This window comes from Abramis brama, assembly GCF_963993115.1.
Source record: "Abramis brama genome assembly, chromosome: 11".
Taxonomy (NCBI): Eukaryota; Metazoa; Chordata; class Actinopteri; order Cypriniformes; family Leuciscidae; genus Abramis; species Abramis brama.
The window spans coordinates 6226706-6240419 of NC_139973.1; the positions used below are offsets into that span (position 1 = coordinate 6226706).

Below are 13714 nucleotides of genomic sequence, written 5' to 3' on the forward strand. Positions count from 1 at the left end.
AGACTCCCTCTGTCTGGCTGTTGAGCACAGACTATAGGGTCTGAAGAGCTTTACAGATACACACACATGCCCAAACACACACACCCACACACACACACGCACACACACACACGCACACACATACACACATATATAACACTGTATTGCATAACTAAGCAATAGGAGAGACTTTCTTTCTTTCTCTCTTTCTTTGCAGTCTCAACAACATTTGATGGACAGATGCAGGGCTTGTCTCAATCACCGCAGCCTACTCATATACTCAAGGCCAAAGGCAATCAAAGCGTGGTACAACATGTTCTTGCAACTTCACTGTATTTTAAACCTCTATCAAAATCTCACTTTATTTAGTTTATTCACTAAATTTAGTTTATGCTTCAAGTCAACATGGAATCTAAATATTTACTTTCGTAATAAAGTTCCTGGATTTATTGTGTATGATTAAACAAAGAGAAAAAAATTGGCCTTTGAAATGATGTTCCTTTTCTGCAACGTACATTGGATAACATCAACCAATAGGCAAATAGGTATTTAGGCATTGTTTTGGCAAATTCACAATCAGGTTTGGATCTTTTCATATCAAGTGCCAGCCTACATTTCCCCCCACTGAAAATACTATTTCACCAGAAAATGCATTACATTACTAAAGTAAAATGGGTTGTGAATATTGTTTCATGTTGCCTTAACCTTAAACATTGTTTAAAAGTTTAAAATTATGTTATTAGTATTTAATTTTATTTAAACCAAATTCAATTCAATTGGTGTAAATCTGTGTGATAAATGTAATATAATTAATAATAGTAATACAGCTTTATTGAAAGGTGGTTCTTTGGTTATATAGTTTTGATTGAATTTGGCCTTTAAAGGGATAGTTCACCCAAAAATGAAAGTCATTTTTATCATGGATGGATGCGCTTTGATGGACTTCCAAAAAAATATACCCATTGACTCCCATTATAACGCTTGGAAGAGCCAGGACATTTTTTAAAATAACTCTGATTGTATTCGTCTGAAAGAAGAATGTCATATACACCTAGGATGGCTTCAGGGTGAGTAAATCATGGGCTAATTTTCATTTTTGGGTGAACTATGGCTTTTTTTCTCCCCCTGTCATTTTTTTAAACGAAAACACTGTGGAGACAAAAAAATTGATTGCATAAGTACATCCTTCTAAACCGTGGCAATGCATGGACTGATTATAAGATGCTTACAAATATGATTTTGTGACATTCAATGCTGTCATTTAGCCTTTCAAATGACATTTAGGAAATCAACACACAATGCAAACGTAATGCGAGAAGCTAGTGCAAGCTAAGCAATGACTGCGGTTTTCCAGTGTTTCACAGATGTGGAAAAAAGAAGGCTTCAAAGAGGTACTGTTATAGCCCTGACATTAGACACAGCCAGGTCTAGCACCAAAATCACAATATATGTTATTGCCACACATTAAATATGAAGTTACAATGACAATGTGTATTAGGATGATACATCTGATTCACCAACAGCATACTGTCCAATGTCATGCATAGAAAACTTGCTGTTTGCCTGCATTAAAGCTGAAGTGTGTAATTTCTGCTCTCCTAATGGAATTACCAAAATTATATTTTCAAAACAGCCCTTCCAATCTGCCATTGCTCAGACAGACAGATAGTTTCACACTAATATCACACCATTGAGTCAATTTTGTGGTGTTGGGCTGCTTAAACAGAGCAAAGATTTGAAAGCACCACACTGTTTTGGGGAAATCAGTCCATGAAGGGATTAATTACAGCTTAGATCAAATAAATTATTTGAACATAAAAAAATACACACTTCAGCTTTAAAGCATCCAAACAAGTTTAGTACATATCTTAGGCATTGACTATGCACCATATGGTGAAATTGAGTTTCATACACTTTGTTAAACCTACCCCAACTGTGCGCATTGCAGTGATGTCTATACTCGGAATTAAAACAAGATAACATTACATAACATATTAGCAGCAGCAGCAGCTGTGAACGCAGTATCTGCTTCTAAATGAGCAGCATCAGCACATACAGTTTGCAAAAAAATATATATATTAGAGAGACGAAGACAAAGGCACCTGCAGCCCAGGTGAGATACTGAAATAGATGTGGTTGAGAAACCTTCTAAGGGTGCACAGTCATTGTGCCACATCAAATAATAGAGCCAAATCTTCAATCCATCCATTAAAAGTCAAATTTGGTGTCTAAAGAGAAGCATGAAAACAATAAGATGCTCGAGATAATGGCTATACTTGATACAATATAGTGGCTATACTGCCTTGATAATGGCTATACTTGATAATATAAGTTTGAGGAGAGGATGCAGCAACTGTGAGTGGAGCCAGAACTTTAGTAGAAGGTCAATCAAAAGAAGACCGTATTGACTTACATAGTTTCCAAAGCTCTCTGCTGATTCATTGTTAGCGATAAAACAGTCTTTAATGCAAGAGACCAGTGTAAGCCTGTATATCTAGATTTCAAGGTCACCTGAAACTAAGACAATCAATGTCTCAGCAATCAATGCCCTAATGCTGCACTGTCTGTCCAAATGCAATGCTGAGTGTCTTTTTATAGATTCACTTGCAAAACAAAACCTGAAAAAAGCACCTTTGGATCACAATAAAACAGATAAAAATAGATGATCCTGTATATATGTATTATTTACAGAGCAAGATACATATTGTCGCAATATCTAGCTAAGTTTCTGTATATCACTTTCTCTTGAGCTGAAAATCCATGCCATTAGAATTGAGGATTGAGGCCATGCAACACTTTAATACCAGTGTTTTTTCTCGATCCAAGCCAGTAAAAGAAAAGACAAAACATCTAACACACTCTTATCAACACCTGAAAATTATTTCAAGACGATAGACAAGCCAGTGATTAAAAATAATCTGACATCATTGCTACAAATGTGCTTGGGGACATTAAAGTGTGAACTACAATATGGCTCATTAAGTGGCAAAGTTATTTGAATATCAACTACATTTTGGACTATCTCTGCAGCTCGCAGAATATATACACTGAACAGTATCCTCTTACACACAATACATCAAGCATTATTTTTTCTTCTGTGGCACTAGGGTGTTATTTTGCTTATTTTTCATTTAGCATTTTCTGTATGCTCTTTTATCCTGAAGAACTGCAAATAAAAATGGTTAAAAGGTGATATGAGATGAGAAAAGAAAAGCCGTTGAACAACAGTGGACACAGACACTGTAGACTAAAAATAACATAAAATATGACACGTAGAGACATTCATCTTGTCTTCAAAAGCTTTGCAGAAGGATAATCAAGGAGTAGATACAAGTGTTGTCCATACATATGTATTTTGGATCCACACACAACTGTCGACACAGAAGCAGGCCGCTTCAATGACATTCCCAGCTGATCACTATACTGTAGTAACACTAAAATAATAAACAACCGTCTTGACTCTATGTGAATATTGGTGTTCTTAACAAGCAGCATCAGAGTGGATGAAACTTCTGTGAGTATTCTTTGTATCATATACGTGAACTGCGTGTGACGGCAAACCTTTTTAACAGCAGATGAAGCACACAAATGACGTTTCTTTGGCGAAGCTTGGCTTTGAGAGTAAGATGTTGACTGAAATATGACACTCATGTGCTGTTTATTTGTGTTCCACAGTTCCATATAAATACTTGGCTCCTGCTCCGGATAAGGTGTTGGATGATGTAGATGACTCCATGCGAACACTGATGAATACTTGGATTGTGGATGGATTTGGATGTACGGTTTCAATGAGGTATGTTAATAACAATCCTCCTTCGAACACTGTTTACTAGTCCTTTTTAAATTTTAAATGAAGTTGGACCTACTCCCCAAATGACTAGACATCTGTCAGCATTTTTTTGATATTAACATAATTTGTATTGGCTAAAGTGCAATTGGCTGTCTTGAGGTTCTCGTCCTGAATGTCCTCGTTGCTGTTGTTGACACCTTCTTGGATCTCAATGTAGTCGGACTTGCTGATGGTGGATCCACTTCGACTTCCCTTCAGCTCTTCTTGGGAATCGACTTTGCTAACCTGGAGATACTGTGCTTGCTCTTCACCTTCTGTTTCTCGGTGGTAGAAGTAGTTGAAGTTTGAGACGATGACGGGCACTGGAAGGGCAATGGTCAAGACGCCAGCGATGGCACAGAGAGATCCTACAATTTTTCCTCCAATGGTTGTGGGCACCATATCTCCATAACCAACGGTTGTCATTGTAACCACAGCCCACCAGAAGGCATCCGGGATGCTGTAGAACTGCGACTCGGGTTCGTCAGCTTCTGCGAAGTAGACAGCGCTAGAAAAGAGGATAACTCCGATGAAGAGGAAGAAGATGAGTAAACCTAATTCTCTCATGCTGGCTTTGAGTGTTTGGCCAAGAATCTGAAGTCCTTTTGAGTGACGGGAAAGTTTGAAGATTCTGAAGACTCGTACGAGTCTTATAACCCTCAGAATGGCAAGAGACATGGCTTGTTGCCCTTGCGGCACCTCTTCCGCTCCCTTCTCCGCCAGCTCCGTTCCCAGTGTAATGAAGTAAGGAATGATGGCCACCACATCAATCATGTTCATTATGTTCACAAAGAAGCTGGCTTTACTAGGGCAGGCAAAAAAGCGCACCAAGAACTCGAAGGAGAACCAGATGATGCATAGCGTCTCTAGAATGAAGAAAGGGTCTGTGAAGTAGTTGGATGTGTAAATGGTTGTGACGTTACTACCGGCAATGGGGACTTTGTTCATCTCCTCCTCATCGCCGTGGAAGATGGGCAAGGTTTCCAGGCAGAAGCTGACAATGGAGATAAGGATGACCATGACTGATATGATCGCTATAATCCTGGCTGGCCCAGAACTTTCTGGATACTCGAACAGCAACCAGACCTGCTTCTGAAACTCATTTTCAGGCAACGGCCTCTCCTCCTCCTTGATAAAACCCTCGTCCTCCCTGAATATCTCAATCGCTTCATCTCCGAGCTCATAAAAACGGATCTCTTCCGAGAACACGTCCAAAGTGACATTGGCGGGTCTCCGCAACCTTCCGCCCGATTGATAATAATAGAGGATGGCGTCAAAGCTGGGTCGGTTTCTATCAAAAAAATACTCGTTCCTTAGTGGGTCAAAGTACCTCATGCGCTTCTTGGGGTCCCCCAGTAACGTTTCGGGGAATTGCAAAAGGGTCTTGAGCTGCGTCTCGAAACGCAGACCCGAGATGTTGATGACCACTCGCTCACAGCAGTCCTGCTCCGTTCCGGGGTCATAGTCCTGAGGAAGACCAGGGTGTGCTGCCGCCTCATCTGAGGGGTCGCCCGTGGCCACAGTCATAATGCAGGAGGGTGAGGCCTGCACTTTTCACCGAGGCAGGGCACCACAGGATGGGAAAATGCAGGGTGGGAATCCACACAGAAGGGGGCTTGACACCGTAGAGCACTAAGGGCCACAGCGTGCTACTGGATGGGTCGACTGAAAGAAAACAAAGACAACATGCGGATATCTTTAATATTGTGTCCCTGTAAAAAATTATAGGATAAATAAGTTATGGCAACTTATGTTTTTACAGTGCTTTAACTAATTTAAATAAGTTAAGCAATAAGTTATACAAGATTCAACTAATTTTTGAAGTCAGTTTAATGTAATTTAAGTTGAAATGACTTAAACATCCAAGTTAATTGTACTTTTTTTTTTTTTTTACAGTGTATAAAGGCTTTCTGCGACAAAAGAAGGGTGAATGCAGGTAAAGTGATACACTTTCTGATAATGTGTCATGCGCCAGTGTTTAAAAAATGGTACAAAACATTACAATTCAAAATCATTTTAATTTTAAAATAAGTGTTTTTATACATTTAATATTTAGTCGTTTTTTCCCCTCTATATACTGCATTGGACTTTGCCTACTTTCACTCTAAAGGAAAAAATAACTAAGAGAAGTAAGGGATAAAATGTTTATGATGACGTTTCTTGGACTGAAACGGGTAAATCTTCTCCATTTTTTTATGAATTATGTTTATCATAATACAAGTATGTCCCTAGTATAGTAATCATGAGAGATACCACACATGCCATAAAAAATTGCAAAGCGTAGGCAAAAGAAGATCTAAAAATATAGCGCACAATTTATATAGAACAGCATGTTCTACATACAGTAGTTATACATTCACATGCAAAGCAGTTCCTTGGTCTTCTTAAAGAACCACAATATAATGAAACTCTGCGTCAAGCCGTGTCAGTTCTGTCTGGTGTTCGGCAGTGGACAAATATCCATTGACATAAAACTGCATCTCTCACAGTGCTGTCACATAAAAGAGGCCCTTCTCTATGAGACATGCACATCCTACATAACTATGCTGCATCCATACAGCGTGTGCAAGCGTGTGTCCCCCATCCCTTTCTCCTCCTTTTCCATGAAATACCCGAACATTCAAAGAACCGCATATGCCATGCTGTTCGTACATATTTGCTGGAATGTTGCTTGTCCCAAACGGTGTCAGCATGCTTTAAAATATTCAGCAGAAGCAGCCTATGAAATATTAAACTGCAAGAAAATACATTTTAGGTTAAATAAGACTTGGTGGTCCCTCTTTCTTTTTACTCTGATAATGAAACAGACATACACATAGCAAATAAAAGAATAATAAAGCTTCCATATATTCAATAGTCCAGAGTACATAATCAGAACTGAGACATTTTACCTGCTTGAATAAACTTCTAAATCACCCCTGTGGTTCCTCAGGTTCCCAGAAGTCACGACAGCCTTCTCGAAGTGAGGATAGCAATCCGGCGCCTGTGTGACCGATGAAAACGACAAACTCATCTGATTCCTTAAATCCTGACTGCTACTGTCCGCTGTAGCTCTCGGCACACCGGCGTATTGTGCATAACGGGGCAGGCAGGGAGGAGGGGCAGAGAGGTACAGTATGCGGTTGTGTCCTCATCTACCCCAAAGCTTCCTCACCGCAGGTTTTTTGAGAAGGACACGGAGGAAAGAACAGGAAAAAAGCATATGATGCAAAGGAAGGGCGGTCTCTTCATTCCACATTAAGGAGGCATTAAGCAGGTCGCCACAGTCTTTGCTAGACAGGTTGCAACAAACGACAGTAGAGGTGGATGTGAAACATTTGCAGAAGGCACAGGTCAGGCTTGTCCTGTAAGTAAGTAATGGTCTTTCAGTGATCACATCCATTAATTGGGCAGGCAATGCATTACATTAATGGGAATGCTCTTTGTGAGTGACTGATAAACTACTGATAATTGCGTAACTTATGAGGGTCAGTGACAAAGTATGTCTGAGATAATACATTTTTTTCTTGAATACGTGATTTACAAAAAAGGTTTCAAACCTATTTCAGTACAAATATATAGATAGACAGATAACCTTAACACCATATATAATAAATGTAGTTAATTAATATTAATCAGTACTTATTTGAGTATGTACAATGCAACTACGCCACCAATAAAGTGTAACCATATATACTATATATATATGAGTAGTCAAGAAGTTTTCTTAGTGGTATTCTATTTGATCTGAACAAAATGTTATTTATTTATTTTTGTCACATGACAAAGTTGGTTAGACCCCACTGACTTTGATTTGGGAGACATAAGTTTTTCCAAGTAATATTAGAACACATTTCCCTTTTACAGCTTTCCCCCAAATTACAAATAATTATAAAAGAATATGACAATATTTTCAGGCTTGAAAATACCCCCCCCCCCCCCCCCCCCCCCCCCCCCCCCCCCCCCCCCCCCCCTCTGGACAGTTTCCCAGGCCCCCCCAAACAATTTTTTAATTGTTTTTTCTTCTTTAAACTGCATAATAATCTCTAAATTACCATTAACTTAGAGACTGAATGTTCATAAAAGAGGTGTTTAAGTAATTGTCTGTATGAATTGTGTTTTTACATAACTGAACCATAAACCAATCTAAAATAAATTATTCATATTGTAGCATCATCTCTTAATGACAAGTGATGACACAATCACTGTAAAATGTGTTGTCTGGTATCCTTAATTTGTATATTAATAGTTTTATTCAAGCCAATTTTGTTTTTCATTTGACTAAATCAATCATTAGGCTGAATCAAGGGTTAGAGATATAGTAGAAAAATTACCCTAAATGAACCAGCTGCACCTGACCACTTTTAAAAATGACTGTAATACAGGAAAAACGCAAATTCTATCACGTTGTCATGTTGACATGGGAACAGATGCGAAACATTAAACATAAGTCTGCAGCGACAGACATCTCGAATCTCTTCCTACCTGTCCGTCTACCTCGCTTGCCGACGTCTCAGTAGTTGTGTCATTATGTTCACGCAACAAGCCATTAGTCAGCTAGTTAAAGCGTTAAATGGAATCTGCAGTCAATCGTTGCTGTGCATACCAAAAGACTCTTGGATTACAGTCCGCGCTACCACTCCTCACTTTATCCGCAGAGTGGGCAGTTTAAAGGGGACGCGTCACGCATGGTGTTTCCACGACCCGCACTGTCAAAATGCTATTCATTTTTAACGGAAAAATAACGTAAAACATATTGATATTCTATAAGACAATACGTGCTCGTTGTTTTGTTATTGTCTCTCACAGTTGCTAGTGGCCAAATATGATGCTTTTTACAAATTTTAACACCTTTGTCTCCATTTGTGTTTTTCCCTAGATAGTAGCCTATGCAGTGTATCAGATAAGTAGGACGTCCAATTGGATACATAGTGTATATAGCCTACCTTATGTACCATTTTTTTTATGTCAGTGAAAAAACTAAATGGAATATATACTGTTTACTGCATAATTCAAACTATACCTGCCCAATCGTGGAATTGTTTACAGTATATGCAATTATGCACAGATGTGATACTGTAGGTATCTGTGTATTCCGTGAATATTGTAAATCTTTATAGGCTATATGCACAATATGCATACTTTATACTGCAGAAATTGTATTCCGAACAGCTGTAGAGTATTATTTTGACCTTTCTGTCTATGCATGAAGCAGAGGCATTTTTACACTGATCGGATATGAAGGTTGAGGCATGGAAACCACTGACAGAAAACAATACATACAAACTGTATTACTGCTAACAAAAGGAACAGATTTGGCCATTTGCTGCAGTGGTAAATCAGTAAGGGACCTTTTTCTTCCCTAGACTGGTTACAGCTCATGCAGCAAAACTGGATTCACTTCACTGTGAAATTTGATTAATTAATTTAAATTTGTTGCATTCCACATTTGATTTACAAATGATCAACCAATAGATTGCATTGCAAATTAATGATTTGTTATTTGATATCAGTTTAATTTCCTTTACTGCATTGGTTGAATTCTCTGTGCTTTCAAGGGATGATTTTGCATACAAATTGTGCTGAGGGGTTTGTGACAGGCTCATCGCTGTTTGTTTTATAGCCAGAGCCTGCATGTCAATCATGCACACATGTTCAGGAAATCTCTCTGACGGCTGAGCCATTATTCATGAGAGAGCCAATACAAAGGAGTGTTCATGTGCACTTCGCCTTGCATTAGCTCACATGTTTTAATTAAAACTGAGAGGTTTGTGTAATTCGGTGCTTGGGTGAGATGTGTTTAAGACTGGCCAAAGAGAGGAGACGCAAGCGTGAGCGAAGCCCCATTGATCCTGGGTCAATCTAGAAGCCCTTTCATGGTCACACAAATATACAAGTTCAGTCACAAGGGACAATGCAGTCGATCTAGGCTATAGTAGTTGAGTTAAGAGTGGTGGTAAGGAAAAGCTTTTAAGGCTATTCAAAAAAAAAATCTCTATCCTGTCTGCATGTGGTGCTTTGAGCTGAGGAACAGGACCAGGAGTGAAGACAGATTTGCTGCATTTACCAAATTTCCCTTTATCTTATATTCACTTTATGGAGTGATGCATGAGAAAAACAGATTTTGCCAGTGCAGATGTTACATGGCCCTATAAGGCTTTCTAACAACAACAAAAAAAGCTTTTCAACTTGCAATTAAACATATTTTAAGGTACACTTTGGAAAAAGTTGTAAATAAATACTGGAGTATGTTTACAAGAAAATACTATTGTTTAATTTGCTTAAAGTCCACCTGTGGTCAATAATTATATCCCTTAAAACTCATCTTTGATCACCAAAATGACATATTTAAATGTTTTTTTCCTTAAAAAAAAAATTCTTCATGCCTTAAAATAGCTTGAATGCAACTCTATACCCTTGCCTCATTTAGTATACACAGATCTATGAGTATGCAAATTAGCCCCGCCTCCGGACCAGCTCAGAGATCCACTCGTTGACGTGATTGGTTACAAGGTAGTTTGTGATGTCAGAAACACCAACCATTTCAAATCTTTTGAGACTGTCTTTGGTTCACTGCAGTTTTAAGGAGAAAATACTCTGCAATTGGGTTGACATGCATTTGCACATGGTTTGTCTTAAAGCATATTAAAAACACCACGTAGACATAAAAACAACATTAAAAACTTGATTTTCACCACAGGGGAACTTTAAAAGATTAGATTATGTAAAATCAAATATAGGCTACTCTGATTTGAATGTGATAACAGTAATAGCAGCCAATCATCTGAGCAAACTACTAAGTCATGTGGCTTGTCAGTTCACACAACTGAGGAAAAATGAAAGATCTGCTTTGTTGTACATTTTTTGGAAGATGCTTATGATGCTTAAACACTTTACTTAAGTCTCTGCTTAAAGGGATTGTTCACCCTAAAATTAAAATTCTGTCATCATTTACTCACCCTCAAGTCGTTCAAAACCTGTACGAGTTTATGTCGTCTTCTGAACACAAAAGAAGATATTTTGATGAAGACTGGTAACCAAACAGTTGATGGACCCCATTGACTTCCATAGTATTATTATTTTTCTATACTATGGAAGTCAATGGGGTCCATCAACTGTTTGGTTATCCATATTCTTCAAAATATCTTCTTTTGTGTTCAGCAGAAAAAGAAAAAAATTGATACAGGTTTGAAACAACTTGAGGGTGAGTAAATGATGATAGAATTTAATTTTTTTGTGGTGAACTATCACTTTAAGTGGATTTGTACAGTGTTTTTTTAATGAATCAATTCAATGACATGTATTATGTAAACTCGGACAACAAATGAAAGACTACCTGCTAACGTAAAGGTCTTTAATCTGTAGAAATGGTCACTGAATCAATGCACAAATCTGAACAATCTTTTGATAAATGGGTTCAAAAGACTCGAGTCATTAGGGTGACACAGCAGGTTTATTTGTGTTTGTTGCCAAAACAAAAAAATATTTCAGCATGCACATTTAACTTGAGTTTTATAATGAATCATTTCATAAATCTTAAGAGTCTGAGTGATTCTTCATTGTTTTTCAGCACTGCTTGAGTTTGAGCCAGGAGGTTGCAGATAGTGGCAGGAATCCAGGACCCAGAATCAGCTCAAGGTCACTTTCTCACTGCAGCAGATCCATCCCAACCTGCAGCGACACACCCCCATACAGATACGGACAATGACATTACAGCTTGTTTAACTGCGTGTAATGGAGAAAAGAAACAAATCTTGCATAATTAATAGTTATTTGTCTTGATCCCATGCATATTACAAACACGATAATATAAAACTATGTGCAGTCACCTTAAAATCACATTCATATTATCAAGACCCAATTTTGTGTATAAAACTAGATTATGAAAGCCAATGTATACAGATACAGTCTCATTCTGCCATCATTGGATGGTGGTCCTCTTGTTACTATGGCGACAGGCACTTAGAGCCCCTCCACAGACAGATTGGAGGGGATGAGAGCTGTGATGACATCACACAGGAATCACTGGCTTTGGGCCACAGATGAGATATCAAGCTTGCAGGGTTTTCTAAGTGATCCACAACTGAGGCGGAAAGAAAGAGCCATGACTCAGTATTTAATGGACATCCTCATGCAGGAAGATGATTGCATTTAAAGGGATAGTTCACCCAGAAATGAAAATTCTGTTATTTATTACTCACCGCATGTTGTTCCAAACCCGTAAGACTTTTGTTCATCAAATCTTTTTGATGAAATCTGAGAGCTTTCTGTCCCTCCATTGACAGCTACGCAACTACCACTTTGACGCCTTAAAAAGTTAATTAAAAGATTGTAAAACTAATCCATGTGAATTGAGTGGTTAAGTCCAAATTTTCTGAAGAGACTCGATAGCTTTATATGATGAGCAGATTGAATTTAGACTTTTATTCACATTTAAGCATTGATCAGCGAACAGAAGCTCAACCGAACCTGCTTGACACACGAGAATGAACCTCATTGGTTCTTGCTGAAGATCAAACATGCTGCATAACACGAGAATGAACCTCATTGGTTTGAACCTCAACATGCTTGAGCTTCCGTTTACCACAACTGATGTGTGAGTTGATGGTTTATATGTGAATAAAAGCCTAAATTCAATCTGTTCATCATATAAAGCGATGGAGTCTCTTCAGAAGATTTGGACTAAACCGCTCGATTCATATGGATTAGTTCTACGATCTCTTAATGAACTTTTTGAAGCGTCACAGTGGTAGTTGCGTAGCTGTCAGTGGAGGGACAGAAAGCTCTCAGATTTCATCAAAAAGATCTTCATTTGTGTTCTGAAGATGAAGGAAAGTCTTACGGGTTTGGAACGACATGAGGGTGAGTAATTAATGAGAGAATTTTCATTTTTGGGTGAACTATCCATTTAATAACCAATTATTTACCCTGTTTTCTCATTCTTATGGTTAGTGATTTGAACAAACTTCTAAATCTAAGTGTTAAGCATTGGCATGCAATCTTTTTTTGCTATGGACATGAATAATACCTCAAATCATCCAATAATAATACCTTGTCCAAGCATTCAGATTGACTTTACCTTATTTTTGCTTGCCAGATAAAACAATTGAAGGGTAGACCCGAGCCGCATCTACGGACCATGACATCAGAGACCTGGTGTCACAGTGTCTGGTTTGTGTTCCTTTGGTCTCCACTAGAGGTCCTCTTTCCCCACGGTGTCATTCACTCATTTGACTACATTTCCCATCATCCTGTTCTGTCTATTCATTGATCATTGCACACAGCTGTTTCCCGTCACCTTGTTAGTTTCTGTCTATTTATACCCTGTCTGTTTCTGTGATTGTTGTGGATTCCTTGTTTTATGTCACCTGCACTTCAGAGATCGTTTGCCTGTTTTGTTTCTTGTTTTGTTTCTTGTTTTGTTTCTTGTTTTGTTTCTTGTTTTGGACTGCCTTTGTATGGATTTTTGACCCTTTGCCTGGATGACTTACGATTACGGATTACCCTATTAAACTTGCGATTGAATCTTACCTTTTCCCCGTGTGTGTATTGTGACAGAAGGAATCCACCAATATAAAGATCCAGCAAGTACGGCGGAATTAGAGAACGGACTGACCAATATGTGGATACCCCGGAGTGAGGTTTTTCCATCTGGAGGAGATTCAGGGTCTCATATTTCCCTGTTTGAGTATTTTTCCATGTGTGCACGAAGGACCGCGGAGATTGTTGGGCCTCCAGAGGCGGTGGGCTCGATGCCACCATATTGCCGTCGTAGGTGGAGGAGAGGGAGGAAGCAGGCGTCCTCTGTTCCTCAAGACATGGAGGTCGTCACGTCTGCTGATCCAGAGACTGTTCATGTCACGTCTGCCGATCCAGTGACAGTTCACGTCACGTCTGCCGATCCAGAGACAGTTCACGTCACGTCTG

At 38.7% G+C, this 13714-nt stretch overlaps 1 protein-coding gene and 1 long non-coding RNA gene across 2 annotated transcripts; one reads left to right on the plus strand and one right to left on the minus strand.

Annotated features, from left to right (window-relative positions):
* Window positions 1–1448: 1448 nt before the first annotated feature.
* On the minus strand, window positions 1449–6840 carry LOC311091675 (potassium voltage-gated channel subfamily A member 2). The gene is made up of 2 exons (XM_084127683.1): window positions 6700–6840; window positions 1449–5473 (listed from the first exon to the last, which is right to left on the minus strand). The coding sequence occupies exon 2, from the start codon at window positions 5333–5335 to the stop codon at window positions 3857–3859; it is 1479 nt and encodes a 492-aa protein (XP_083983809.1). The 5' UTR covers window positions 5336–5473; window positions 6700–6840; the 3' UTR covers window positions 1449–3856.
* On the plus strand, window positions 3654–13317 carry LOC311091676. Its single transcript, XR_014608146.1, has 4 exons — window positions 3654–3772; window positions 5705–5744; window positions 6741–6917; window positions 11358–13317. It is a non-coding gene; the product is annotated as an uncharacterized lncRNA (long non-coding RNA).
* The last annotated feature ends 397 nt before the right edge of the window (window positions 13318–13714 follow it).

Coding starts and splice junctions, on each gene's coding strand:
- LOC311091675 (XM_084127683.1), bottom strand. CDS start 5,335: ATGACTGTGGCCACGGGCGACCCCTCAGATGAGGCGGCAGCACACCCT.